The 13,287-nt window shown below is 48.3% G+C and overlaps 2 protein-coding genes across 7 annotated transcripts in view; one reads left to right on the top strand and one right to left on the bottom strand.

The window, feature by feature from the left end:
• TBCCD1 (TBCC domain containing 1) overlaps positions 1-6,335 on the bottom strand; it is a 22,163-nt gene extending 15,828 nt beyond the window's left edge. The window contains exons 1-2 of one of the 5 annotated variants that reach the window (XM_074264231.1): positions 6,222-6,335; positions 371-751 (exon numbers count right to left, since the gene is read on the bottom strand). In XM_074264231.1, coding sequence (XP_074120332.1) covers positions 371-706 — 336 coding nt within the window. In that variant the 5' untranslated portion in view covers positions 707-751; positions 6,222-6,335. The other 4 variants (XM_074264230.1, XM_074264232.1, XM_074264234.1 and 1 more) reach the window with 4 other exon arrangements.
• DNAJB11 (DnaJ heat shock protein family (Hsp40) member B11) overlaps positions 5,139-13,287 on the top strand; it is a 20,849-nt gene continuing 12,700 nt past the window's right edge. For both annotated transcript variants that reach the window (XR_012481525.1, XM_074264236.1), the window contains exons 1-2: positions 5,139-5,302; positions 8,780-8,936. Coding sequence is in view for 1 of the 2 variants with exons in the window: in XM_074264236.1 (XP_074120337.1) it covers positions 5,235-5,302; positions 8,780-8,936 (225 nt within the window). In the remaining variant the exon portion in view is untranslated. The remainder of the gene's footprint in view (positions 5,303-8,779; positions 8,937-13,287) is intronic.

The raw sequence follows: 13,287 nt of genomic DNA, 5'->3' as shown, positions 1-13,287 counted from the left end.
TCTGTAAGTTAAAGCCTCTGTGCTGACACATATTAGCTTCTACAGGCAAATCTTGGTGTCCCAGGAAACTCCTGAAATCCAAGTTGCACAAAAGTTTCCAACATGAATGAAATCACAGTCTGGGGCTTGCTCCTCTACCAAGGATGATATATTTAAAGCCATTTAATCTGAAAAACTAACTAAGGAAAAACCAGTCTTCCCTTCTGGGCCAGCCCCCACCTGCTTCCCTTCCCTGTGGGATCACTGTTTTGCCAAGAAGGAGCAGGTGGTCAGGCTGCAGGACTAGCAGCAGACGCCGGGAGCTCATTGGTCTGAGCTCACAGAGCTTATGTCCTACTGGAACCCCCCAAAAGTGGGGCGCAGACTCTACCTTGCTCCTCTGCTTCTCCACATCTTCCTCACACATGCAGCTCGATATCAGCTCAGCCCACTCCAGCCGCTCCTCGGGGGTCCTCGCCACCAGACTATCGAAGATTTCAAAGTAAAGCCAAGCTATGTCCTTGGCCAACTGCAGCTTGCCACAGGCGATGTGCTTCCACGTGGGCCAGAAGAGGCGCGGGTAGCCTCCCTCCCTGGCTCGGGTTCGAACGTACGTGGAGATCTTTCTGAGATAGTGAAGGCTGAACTTGGCTGGAGGAGGGAGGGGCAAAGTGCCCACTATAAACGGTTCTGTTCTCACCCACAGGTGGACAGCCGACTGCTCCATTTTAACTCAGACACCATCTGTGTCTCAAGAGGCTCCTTTGCAAACCTAGGAAACAAAGTTTCTGTATAAATTAGCTGAAAACCAAAACATGCATACATTTCTCAGTGAGACGCCGACAACATATTGAACTATTTTTAAATGAACAACAGACAAAAGTAGCACACAAGAGACCCAGAGTTTTGGCAAAATGAATTATGAGCAGCTGCTATTACTTAAAAACAATTCCTACCTATATGGTTTATACTCTTTTAGAGGAAATTAAGGGCAAGAAGTATGAATTTGTGCCTAACTAATTATGCTCACAAGAAACTACTCTGCTTGGCTGAAATTAATGCAATCATTTTATAAGATTTTAGAATTAAGACTGGAAGGGAACTCAGTGCTGGAATCTACTCCCTTTATTTTATAAGAAAAGTGAGGTCCAGAGTGATTTAAGCGATTTGTCTAAGATCAGGAGAGTATTATCGAGTCCTGTAGGGTTAGGAAAAAACATCAGATTGTATAAATGGCTTAAAAGCAATTTATGTGCAACAGCCCAGAGAGTCTTCTACAAGGATATGCTTATTGTAAGACGGTCTCCCAAAGGAGAGTAACGGAAGATTCTGGGCAGTAAAACCAGTCCAAAGGAGAGCTTGTGAGACAGTAACACAGTGATTCCCAAGACCTTTAGGGGTAAAAACAAAGGGATGACAAAACCAAGAAGACAAGCGGAAAAGCTGCAAAGATTTTCACAACCAAGTGTTTTCTCCATCAGCAACTGTGGAGTTGCTGTGTCTGGCCTCTGAGAATGACCCGGGTGGGCTTCTGGGAGGGGCAGAAGCCAGAGAGAAGAAAGATGGTTAAACGTGAGATTCAGGGAAGGGCCTGAGGAGATCTGCACCAGAGGAAACACTATCAGGAGGGCAAAGGGGGATTGATTCTCCTCAAGGAGAGGAAATGGCACTGGTGGGAAACTTCCTGGGATCCCATCAATACCGGGCACAGCTGGGCAAGAGGACGACGGCTGCTGTTGTGCCCACCCACCCGCGGGCCGCCTTGCAATCAGCCGCAGGGGCACCCTTGGCACCCTCAGAGATGAGGGCATCAGCGGGAAATCGGCCGCTTTTTGGCCACAACATTTCTCACCGAAGTGCATCTTTACCATCACACGCATCACTGGAACATGTAGAGAACACAGACAACACCGATGGCTTTTAAAAAGCATGTGAATCAGCAGAGAAAAATGCCCCCTTGTTCTACTGTCCGGCAAGGTGGCTCCCACAATCTTCTGTCAGTCCATGAACACATTTTAAGCATCTCCTGAGCGCCGGGCACTGGGCCAGGTGCTGGGGATGCAAAGAGACAGAAAAGTCCTTTGAGAGCTTGGACAGACAGGACAATTGTGTCACAAGGGGGGGGCACCAGGACGAGGCAGGCTCGCCAGCCGCGCTGGTTGCGGTTGTTGGGGGTCCCTTGTTCTCCGAGAGGACCAGGACATCAGGGAGCTGACGCCGTGGCGGGCTAGGGCGCTGGACCGGACACCGGCTCCCTGTCCCCTCCCCGGGCCACAGGGCCCACTGTGATGGAGGAGCGCGGCCTGACCCCACGACAAAGGCCGCATGGGTCTCAGATGATGGCGTGCAGTTAATGCTCAGATCGGAACACCTGCCCCTCAGGACAGGCACTGAGGAAAATAATACAAATAAAGCAGTGGGTTCACCATTAGATAGCAGGAAAGCAGGCCGGACCGCCTCCAGGAAAGGGCAAAGTCCCGAGCTTCTCCCAGAAACAAGAGTTCATCTTGCAACAACAACTACGATCGTTCATGCGGATTTGTGCGGTTGTGAGACCCACGCACGAGAGTGCCTGAAGTACTGATGGAGGCGAGAGCGCAGACGCAGCCGGGAGCCAGGGAAGCGCTCCAAGGGCAATGGGGAAGGAGACCAGTTACAGGGTGAGGAACGACGGAGCCCGAGGTCCAGGGGTGCTCGGATGTCAGCACAAGGCAAAGACGCCCTCCGGCAGACCGGATGGATCCCCTGCAGCAGGTTACTGGAAGGCCACGGACAAGGACCACCCAGGGACGAGGGCGAGAACCCATGTGAGAGAAAAGGAGACTGGGGACTTCAGGAGGCCAAAACAAGGCAAGTCCTTCGGAAGCCCTCAGCGCCCTCTACTGGGAGGGTGCAACGGCTACAGATGGGGACAAGCTAACCTCAAAGTAAGATAACTTAAAGTACGGTGGGGTGAGGAGGGGAGGACAAACTGTACATCAGCCATGCCCCAACGAGCCCCTGGCCTGCTTCCATGCCCAGTCTGCAGGACCACCACTGTGCCATTCTAAAAGCGACACTCAAGAGCCGCCATGAACTGAAAGGGGCAACCAGGGCCCCTCTCGGGCTGTTCGGGGATTCCGGCCTCGCCCCGGACCCGCAGATCTCCTGAAGAGCATCGCGGGGAAGCCATGAGGAAGGGGCGAGGGGTCTGGCCTGGTGACAGGGAGAAGGGGTGAGAGCCGCAGCTCCTACCCCATGGGAGTGGCCTGACAGAGCAACCTCGTACCCAAAGTGGCCGGTTCGGACCGGTCCGGAGGGACAGCGTCCCCCACTCCCTCTAAGAGTGTAGGGCAGGGGACTTGTGTCTCCTGTTTCCAGGCCTCTTTCATCCGGCCGCCTCCTCGGCCTTTATCCATCCCGTGCCCGTATCACAAAACCCAGCTGTCCACAAAGCTGCATTTCCCGTCATCCGGCTACCCATCGTTCTGAGGAAACCAAGAGGCAAAAACGCTTCCAAAGCCATTCATGGCATATATGGCTCCTTCCTTCCCTCCCCGCGGGAAACACCGGCTAGGGCGCCGAAGCCCCTCCCCGCGGGGGTCGGGAACAAGCCACTAAAGAGGCAGAGGGACAGAGGGGGGGTCAGGGACCGGCCGAGACGCTTGTTCTGGAGAAGAGAAAGCGCGAGGGAACGTGACCTCGGCCTCCCGACGGGCTGTGGAGCGGGAGGAGGGGGCGACGTGGACAAAGGGGTCACAGCGCCACCGACTCTGGGTTCTCCAGAAGTTTCCCCACTTCCAGCCCAGACACCCCTGAACGACTGACTCCTCCTACTCCACTTTTCACAGACTGAAGAGCAGGGGCCTTCTGAGACCCCCATCTCTTTCTTGCTGCCTTTGGGGTCCAGGCCCTTGTGTTCAGAGAGAGGGGAGAGCAAGTTCGGGGGTCCTGCCCCGAGGGAAGCGCAGGCGCACAGCCCCCAGTGCGGGGGGGGGGGGGGGGGGCAGGAAGACAGCCTGGGGTCCAGGCTGACCCTCCCGACTCCGGAAGGTCACGTGATCCTTTCCCCCCATCGTGAGGCTGTGACCCCCCCTCCAAGGAGGCCGTGATTCACCCACAGCACGACGGCATTAACTCCCCCCCCAGACCTTTCCAATGGGGAGGCTGCGTGACCCCCCCCCTATTTTACAGGGGAGGAGCTATGATGCCCCTGCAAATGAGGCCATAGGAGCCCCCTCCTCAAATGGCGTCACTCTGGGACCTTCCCTCTCAAATGAGAAGAAACTTGGTTCTCCCTCAAAAGGGGGGGAGGGTCTCCCTTAGAGCGGAGGGCGGGGGATGACCCACAATCTAACGCCCCTCTCAAACGGGGATCCTGACACCCTCTTCTACTAAATGCGGAGGAGGCTACTACGGGTCAACTCGGGGCCGCCCTCTGAAGGGGATGTGACCCCCTCCGGACCCCTGGTCCTGGCCGTTACCTGCAGTCAGCGCTGGGTCAGAGCAGGGGGCGGGGCTCGAGGGACGGCCCCGACCCAAGCCCGCGCCTGTGCAGTCTTTCTCAGCGGAGGCTGAGGGGCCCACGGCGCAGGCGCGCAGCAATAGCAGGCGAGACTAGAGTCCGTCGGGAGGCCTAGAGAGGCCGCGGCGGCTTCTTCCAGGAACTGCTCGAGATTCGGCCCGGCTGGACGAGGGGTCACGTGACGTTTCTCGGCTCTCATGTGGATAACCCCGGCTTCGGAAGTAAAACACTGGCTAAGGTTTATGGTGAGGGCTCAGTAAAGATACACTTGTATTTGATCCCCGACTTGAAAAAAAAACTAACCTTCCTGTTCCCTAGGAAGGATTGCCGTAAAACTCCCGATGATTGGCTCGGGATTAGGTAAAAGGAGCTACCGCTTTTAGGGATTGGCAAAGCCAGACAGGAGGCGGGGCCCACAAAAAGCGCTACTGCCCGCAATTGGTCAGCAGCCCTTCATTTTGCTCCAATCCGAGAGCCGTTTCTCTCTGTCAGGAAAAGAAGGGGGCGCTGCGACGCCGGTGACGCTACTGCCTGTGATTGGCCAGCCCTAGGATGCCGCTCTCCCGGTCCGTCCCTCACGGGAACGAGAGCTAGGCGTTGAAGTGTCCGTCGGTGATTGGCCGCAACGCCGGCACGCGCTGATTTCCGGTGCGTTGATTGGCTCGGAGCTGTACCGGCCCCGCCTCCCGCGGGGAGCGGGGACTCCCGGGATAGGGGAAGAAGGTGCGGGTTGTCGCTGAGGAGACTGACCATGGCCCCGCACAGGCTGGGTGGCCTGTGCCTACTGCTGCTCTACATGCTCGGAGCCGTGATGGCGGGGTGAGGAGAACGGGGCCTCGGCGGGAGGTCGCGGGGAGGCGAGGGAGGAAAATCGGGGAGACTGAGGGGTGAAGGAGGGTAGCGCTGCCGGTGATGGGGTGATGGGGGAGGGGACGAGGGGGCTGATCACCGAGGAGGGCAGGACTGTCTACGATGGGGAGGGTTCGAGGGTTCCGGAGCTGCGTCTGGGGGAGCAGGAGGAGGGCGCTCTCCGTGGTGGGGGACTGCCTGGCGAGGGGCTGAGGACCGAGGGGGCAGGGCTACCTGTGATGGGGGGTGATAGGGGAGGGGCTGAGGGGGCGGTGTCAGAAGGAAGTCCAGGGCTGCAGGAGAGGGATGGAGGGGCTGCTGGGGGAGAATTCAGGCAGGTGTCTGGGGAGCTCTGCTGGAGCCGGCGCTGGAAGAGGGGTGCCATAGGAGGGAGAGCGGGGCTCTCCCGAGGGCTCAGCAGCGGGTACCTGTGGAGGAAGGGTCTGGACATCTGGCCGGGGCGTTCGGGGGGGGGGGGTCGGGGCAGGTTTGCTTGACTTGGTCCCGGAGGGTGCCCTCGGAGCGGGCCCATAGAGGGGCAGAGCAGCAGCCTCGAGGAAAGGGGGAGAAAGGAGCCAGTAGTGGGACTTCTCCGCGGGGAGACTCCGCGGCCCGGTGTGGGTGCCCCTGGCCCGCGGCTCCTCCCCAGATCGGAACGGGCAAAGATGGGGACCCGAGGCCGCGGCCGGGCGTGATGGAGGCCGCGGCTGGCGTGATGGAGGCCGCGGCTGGCGTGACGGAGGCCGCGGAGGGGCAGAGGAGCGGCTGCCACCCCCTTTTCCGGCCTCGATGGCTTTTTAAAGGGCTGATGGCGGGCTCGGTGAGACTGTAATGTCGGGTCCAGCGTGAGACCTGCGCCCTCCCTCATCCCTGGTCCCTCATCCCTCACCAATCGGGGTGGTCCGGATGCTGCCCGAGATCCCCGGCCCCTGGCGTCCCTGCAGAATGGGACCACGAGGCCTCCGATGGAGGCTCTTCAGGTCCAGAAGCCGCAGGCGGCTCTAGCTCTGGCCCCAGATAGCCCCGGACTCCAGCAGGCCTCGGAAAACGTCTCCTCCCCCCAGAGCCTCTGCTCCCAGGGACTGAACGTTCTCTGGGGAATAAAGCCAGCGGACAAAAGGCAAACAGGATAATTGGAGGAAGACGGCAGTGTGAAAAGCTAAAGGCAGGGAAGGGCTCTGCTCGGAGGGGGTCTCCCAGCGCCTTCTACCCCTGAGGCTTCTTGTCTTTATATATAAATTACTGATCTACCTCAGAGCTTTTGAGTGCCATTGACATATATTGTAGAGGTCAACCCAAAAACTGTTTCTTGTACTTTCTGTCAGTCACACCCACTGTGGTTAATGTATCAACTACCTGCTGCCTCATAAGTGAATTTTTTGAAGTGTAACTGCCAAAATAACCTTCCGGAAAAAGCACATGCTTTATCTCAAACTTTATTCTAAAATAGGATTAAGATTCGGGTTAGTTCTAATAACATTTTTGATTTGTATAGTTCTTGTAGCTGAAAACTTTAAAATATTCTTACAGATTTTGAGGTAGGTTACTCAGTATTTTAAACACCTTTGTGGGTATTTTACATTCTTGAGACTCGTTCAGAAAGAGAGCCTGGAATGCCCGAGTTCCAAGGGTTCTGGGAGTACAGCGCTATGATCTCCCTTGATCTCTGCTTCTCCAGTGTCATTGTCACCTGCAGCTGTCAAGAAAGACCTTACTCACCCCTAGAAGATTCAGAATGCCTCGTACTAGGAGAGGAAACGAGTCTAGCAGGAAGAACTTTTTTCATGAACTTTGTCCCAGAGTCTCTCTTATCCCCAGAAGTGAAGTCACTGTGACTTTAAAAAGAGTTATTCTTTCCTGAAGCCTTAGAGCAGGGGTCCTCACACTTTTTAAACAGTTCCCTGTCCCTCAGACTGTGGGAGGCCGGACTGTAGTAAAAACAAAAGCTCACCCTCTGTCTCCGCCCCTCGGCCCATTTGCCATAACCCGGTAGCCGCATAAAGGTCTTCAGCGGGCCACCTGTGGCCCTGGGCCGTAGTTTGAGAACCCCTGCCTTAGACTATTGGTAGACTTTACCGATTCTTGTGAATTGCCTTTGATCTACTAGGAGCAAGTTAAATCATACCTTTTTATAAAGATCTATATAAAGGGTCTTTCAAAACCTTTATAAAGATCCTTTTGTCACAAGGCAGGAACTATTAGTCTCATTTTATAGATGAAGCTTAAATGGTCCAAATCTCCTGCAGCCCACACACTGACTTAGGAAACCACCCATTAATGTTTCTTTGACTGTATTGTATTTTCATTTACTTTCTCGAACAGTTCCCAGTTACATTTTAATCTGGTTCTGGGTGGCACTGGGCAGTTTTGTGGGCTGTTTGCAGTGACATTTCTGGTTTATATGACTTTTCCAAGGTCATATAACTAATCAGTGTTAGAGCTATTGAACCCACGGTTCTCTTCACTGAATCTAGGACACATAGTGAATTAACTTGGTGTAGACTGACCATGCCAACCTATTCCCTTCTTTGGTACTCTCTTTGAGAGGTGTGATGAGACTGTGGTGGTTTTTTTTCCCCCATAAACAAGAACATTAAAAAAAAAAATTCACAAATTCAAAAGAATATTGTTCCTTTCACAGTAGTCAAGTCACCTTGGAAAGCTCCATGTGGAGTCCGCTGCTCAAAATTGTTTGGGATTTTCACTTTAGAAATTGCTTTCAGAGCCTACTACATGTTCTTTGAAACACCGTCAGTGAGGGTAAATTGTTATTCTTGGAGGATGGATTTGATTTTTGGAAATAGCCAAAAGTCATTCTGGGCCAAACATGGTAAATAAGTTGGATGGTCATCCTGGGTAATTCTGGTTTGAGATTTAAAGAAAAAAAAAAAAAAAGCATAGCTGTAAAATACTTGATTTTCTTGTGGGTCCCCCATGAAGATAATTCCCAAGGAGAATTTCTAAGTAGCATTTGAGCAAAAGTAGAATTCAGGGGCTCAGTCATAATAGTGAAAATAGCACTAATGATGTGTCATAGTGCTTTATTTTACATTTTTATTTGCTCTCACAACAACCACCAAAGGTAAATAGTATAACGGATCCCCATTTTTCAGATGTGGAAACTGGGGCACAGAAAGGTAACGTGAGCTAGTAAGTGGTAGAGCTGGAACTTAGACACAGGACTTCTGACTCCATTTCCATTGTTCTCTCCAAATGTGTAGCCTCTCCAGGAGACTACTTTGAAGGAGGCAATGTTCATTTGTATGTGTGAGTTCTGATTTCTTAAAAATTAAATTTTATAGTCACACTCTTCCCCTATATTCTTTGTGTTTTCTGAGTTGTTGTCTTCTCTATTACTCAAGCACAAACCTGAGATAGATCTTAGGGGGGAGGGTATTTTCCACAAAATGGTCTAAAACTCTTAACCAAGTGATTTCTTCTCCCCAGGAGAGATTTCTATAAGATCCTTGGGGTGCCCCGCAGTGCATCTGTAAAAGATATTAAAAAGGCCTATCGGAAACTGGCCCTCCAACTTCATCCTGACCGGAACCCTGATGACCCACGCGCACAAGAGAAGTTCCAAGACCTAGGAGCTGCCTATGAGGTCAGTCAAGAAAGTGCAGGTGCCACAGGTGTGAGTAGGCTCCCACAGCTCTTCGGAAGCCCATCTGGCGCTGAGAGAGGTGCTTAGGGAGTTTCCATTTTTAAGTAGGTTAGGTTGAATTGTAAGAAAGACTTAATGCTAAGTCATATGTGATCACCATTCCCATCTTCCTAGATAACTTGTTCAGGCATTCTTTTCCTTCATTTCCTTTGGAAAAATAAAGGTGAAGAAATGAATGAGACCCAGGTACACATCTTTAGGGAGCTGAACTAGAAACCATGGCCAGATCAATTCTCCTCTAACTCCATGCCCACAACCCCTCTGTAAGTCACAGACTGCTTAGCAGTCTACATTGGTAGAAGTACTTTCCTTTTTGGAAATTCAGTTGCAGATCCATGCCCCAAGAAGCTGAGTATTAGCCTGCAAAAAAAGTAAAAAAAAAAAAAAACTCCAGGAATGGAGTCACAAGATTAATAATTTTTTGACCATAATAGGAAGTGGTAATGGGTGTCCAGTTGTGGCTCTAATAAACTTGAGTTATCAGGTCCCTTTACCTCTTCCCCTGTCAAATGAGATCGATTGGTCTGGCCCTGACAATTTGAAAGCCTTGTAGAGAGATTCTGGTACTGAGTTCACTTCATTGTATAAACAAGAGCACAGAAAGGAAACTAAGAGGTAAAACTAGTAATAAAAGAGACTGCATCAGTTCTCCAAAGGCTTTAGAGTTTTACTAGTCTCTGCAGTTGTCTATATCCCAGCTTGTCTGTGACTTCATTAGCTGCTATGGCCAGAATGCTCTGTGAGTGGCAGGCCTCCTCCTCATTCCACCTCAGGTGATGAGCTCCTTCACCTTAGGATGGCAACCAAATAACATGGCCATCCTGAGCCCCTTCTCCGGGCCCTTCTGGTGTAGTAGGAGCCATTTCTTCTATTTCTCCTGGATTCAGCTCACATTCCATAAGCCTTGGAAATCTAAGAGCTACCTGCACCCCATGGTAAGGCATTGAAGTGGAATTTTAGTAGAGATTGCCCCGTAGACTGATCGTGAAAAACAACTCTGAGCGCTACAGCTGCCCGCAGATTTCCTTTTGCTTCTGGTGGTTTGGGCTGGCATCTTGTACTTTTCCTCCCTTAGGATACTTATAGTCTTTATATATCCCTCTGAAAGTCTGTACAATATTTACAGTTGTTGCCATGATCCTCTCTTCTCCATCTCACTCTACCTCTTTCAGATGCACAAAACAACCTACCATTTGTATCTTCCTTCACTTCTGCTGGTGCAGCTTTTCCCTTTATTCTTGGGCCATTGAAAGAAAAGATTGGGCATAGTTTTCCCTTTTATTTAGTGGTAGTTAATTACATTAAATTAAGAAAATTGTATAACATGTTACTTTCAGCAATGTTTGTAATTAAAAAGCAAATCCTTATCAAGAATAGAAAAAAATTTCTGGAGTTTATGGAACCATCAAAGAATTAATTCTGGCTACATTTATAAAAACCTCAGATTTCAAGGTGCTATATATCTCATTTAAGTAGATACGTGAGTGTACTAAAAGAATTGGAGAAAGACTTCTGTTGTATGAGGCAGGCTTCTGAGGGGCTTCAGTGGAAGACCCTGAACCATAGTTATCCAGAATAAAAAGCGGGAGTTCTTTAGGCACTGTAGCTGTAGAAGGAAGGCCCTCACTACTGAGAGCTGTTAACTGAAGTGAGAAAGCACAGTAATGTCCAAAAGGGGAACTAGAATCCTGCCTCCAATGTGTGAAGGACTGAGTAGAGGAGCCCTGGTGACCTCCACCGTGATGGGGAAGTTAGGAAAAGGGAAGGGATTGAGGGGGAAAGTAATCTTACTCTGGTTCAATGATTCAATTGTAGGAGGGAAAGTACCATATTTTCTGTCTCATTCCCTACCAAGCTTCTTTGACCATTCTGATTCACTTTTTCTCATGTGATCATTGTTAGTATATGTTCCATTCTTCTGGCTTTGCATTTAAAAAAACAACAACAACTTTTCATTCTTTGATAAAGGTCTTTCCAGTTGCTTTGTATTCCTCATACTTGTCTATTTTAATTGTTTAATTAGTTTAATCTGTTCCATTACATTCCCATTTCTCAGTTTTTTTAACATTTTCCTATTGTTCAACAATTAAGTTGCTTTTTTTTTGTTTGTTTTGTTTTATTTTTGCAATTTACATATAGTATTTGGAAGTCTCTGTCTTTGGTCCCAGCTAAAAGTCTCACCTTCTGCAAGAAACCTTTCCCTTGGTTGTTATTATTGCTAGTGTCTTCCCTTTCTTTCATTATCACCTATTTATTTTGTCTATGCCTTTTTCATACATTGTTGTTTGCATGTTATCTCCTCCTTAGACTGTGAGTTCCTAGAGACAGTACCTCCCGCTTTCCCTTTCTTTCTATCTCCGGAGCTTATCACAGTGCCTAGCACATACTTAGCATTTACTGAGTGCTTGGTGACTCATTGGCTGCTATATCCTACCAAATTGCTTTCCAGAAAGAGTCTACAGGTGATTCTATCATGGCTCTACAACCTTGCCAATATCGACTTTCATTAATATTACTTTTGCAAGTTTTTGAGTGAGAAGTGGTACCTTTATCATTGAAAAGTTATCATTGAAAGCTCTTTGAACATTAGCGAATTTGGTATTTTTTAAGTGACTACTAATAATTTATGATTCCTATTTTGAAAATTTCTTATTCATAGTCATCATGGACCATTTGTCCATGTGGTCTGAGAATTACTACAATTTTATTTTAACATCAAGTTTTTTGCTTGTTTTTGTCATGTGCAGAACACGTCATCATATCTGTAACCTTAAGTGATTTGACATTGGTTCCAGCAACACAAATTATAACCCATTCATGCCTTTTAATTCTGAGTCCTCACATAAGTTTGCCACAGCAGTTTACCCAGTATACTAAAGTATAAAGGCCTTGCTTGCATTTTTCGGAAAATGTAATTGTAATAGTGGAACATAATTTTTCCATCAATTATTCTTCACTCTCATCATGTGATTAACCCATTTTATTTTTCAGTCATACATTTTTTTAATAACATACCTTCCTCCAGTCTTCCTAGTTTCTTATTCTATATTGCAGCCTTCTTATGCCCACTATGGACATCTGCATGGTTCTTTGAGTGATACTAGTTTTAATTTTGTTGGAGATTGTTGTTATAAGACTTATAGTACATTTGTTATACTAACAATATAGCATATTGTTAAGGGTTTTTCCCCTTAAATCTTAAATTAACTTTTCATTGCTACTACCCAAGAACACAGAGAATTTGTTTTTCCTTCAGAGATATTTCCAAGAGTTAAAGTCTGTTCTATACTTTGTCTGATTCTCTAGAAGTACCCCCTGTAGTCCATAAACCCTATTTGGTGTAGCCTATTTCAGATTTCAGGCACATGACATCTTTTATATCATGTGCATGAGGAATTGGGATCTAAACTGAATATCATGGATAGAAATCAAAAAGAGTCTTGGGTTACTCACTTTGCCTGGGCTAGCTTTGGAAGTATCAACAGAAAGAAAGCCTGGAAGGAATGACATTTATTATCCATTTACCAGCTGGTGAGCTAGTTTCTAGCTGTTTCTAAGGGCTTTTTTCCTCAACCTCTATCATTATGGTTAAAAATTTTGCTAGTTAACTCTTGCCATTCTTTTTAGTCTCCAGGAATTTGGTTCTTTTCTGTTGAGTTCCTATTTTTTTGACTTGTCTGAAACTATGATCCAAATGACCAAGCATCTCATTTATATAGCTAGAAGGAAGATTTTTATTTTATTTTTTAATACTTAAAAGATTCTGATATTTTCTTTTTGTTTAAAGGCCCCCAGTTCAATTCACCTAGCATTATTAAATGTTTGGTATGTTTCAAGCACTATACTGGAGCTATGCATACAGATATTTAAAAAAGAAAAAAAAAAAAAAATGGCCCTGACCCCAGGGCAGCTGATAATTTTGTTGGAAAGAAACATGAAAGCAATTTGGTGGGAAAATAGGAGAGCACTAACACCTGAGAGAAGAAGGGAGGGGCGCAAAATGCCACTTCATTTAGGAAGGGGCACTTGAGCCAAAACTAGAGAGGAGTTAGGGATTCCAGGAGCCATATTTTAAAAGGTTTAAATATCAGAGTTGTTTGCATTTTAACCTAGTAGCAATAAGGAATCACTCCTAAATGGGAATGACATGGTCAGACTTATGTTTTAGGATTATCACTTTGACAGCTGGGTGAAGGATAAGTTGGAGATGGGAAATAGTGGAAGCAGAAAAACCAATAAAGAGGCTATCAGTAGTCCAAGTGAGGGTTGATAAGGCCCTAAATCAAGGTGC

This window comes from Sminthopsis crassicaudata, chromosome 4 (genome assembly GCF_048593235.1).
Source record: "Sminthopsis crassicaudata isolate SCR6 chromosome 4, ASM4859323v1, whole genome shotgun sequence".
Lineage (NCBI taxonomy): Eukaryota > Metazoa > Chordata > Mammalia > Dasyuromorphia > Dasyuridae > Sminthopsis > Sminthopsis crassicaudata.
Note: the sequence above shows the minus strand (reverse complement) of the source record. Positions and strands in the feature narration are given on the sequence as shown.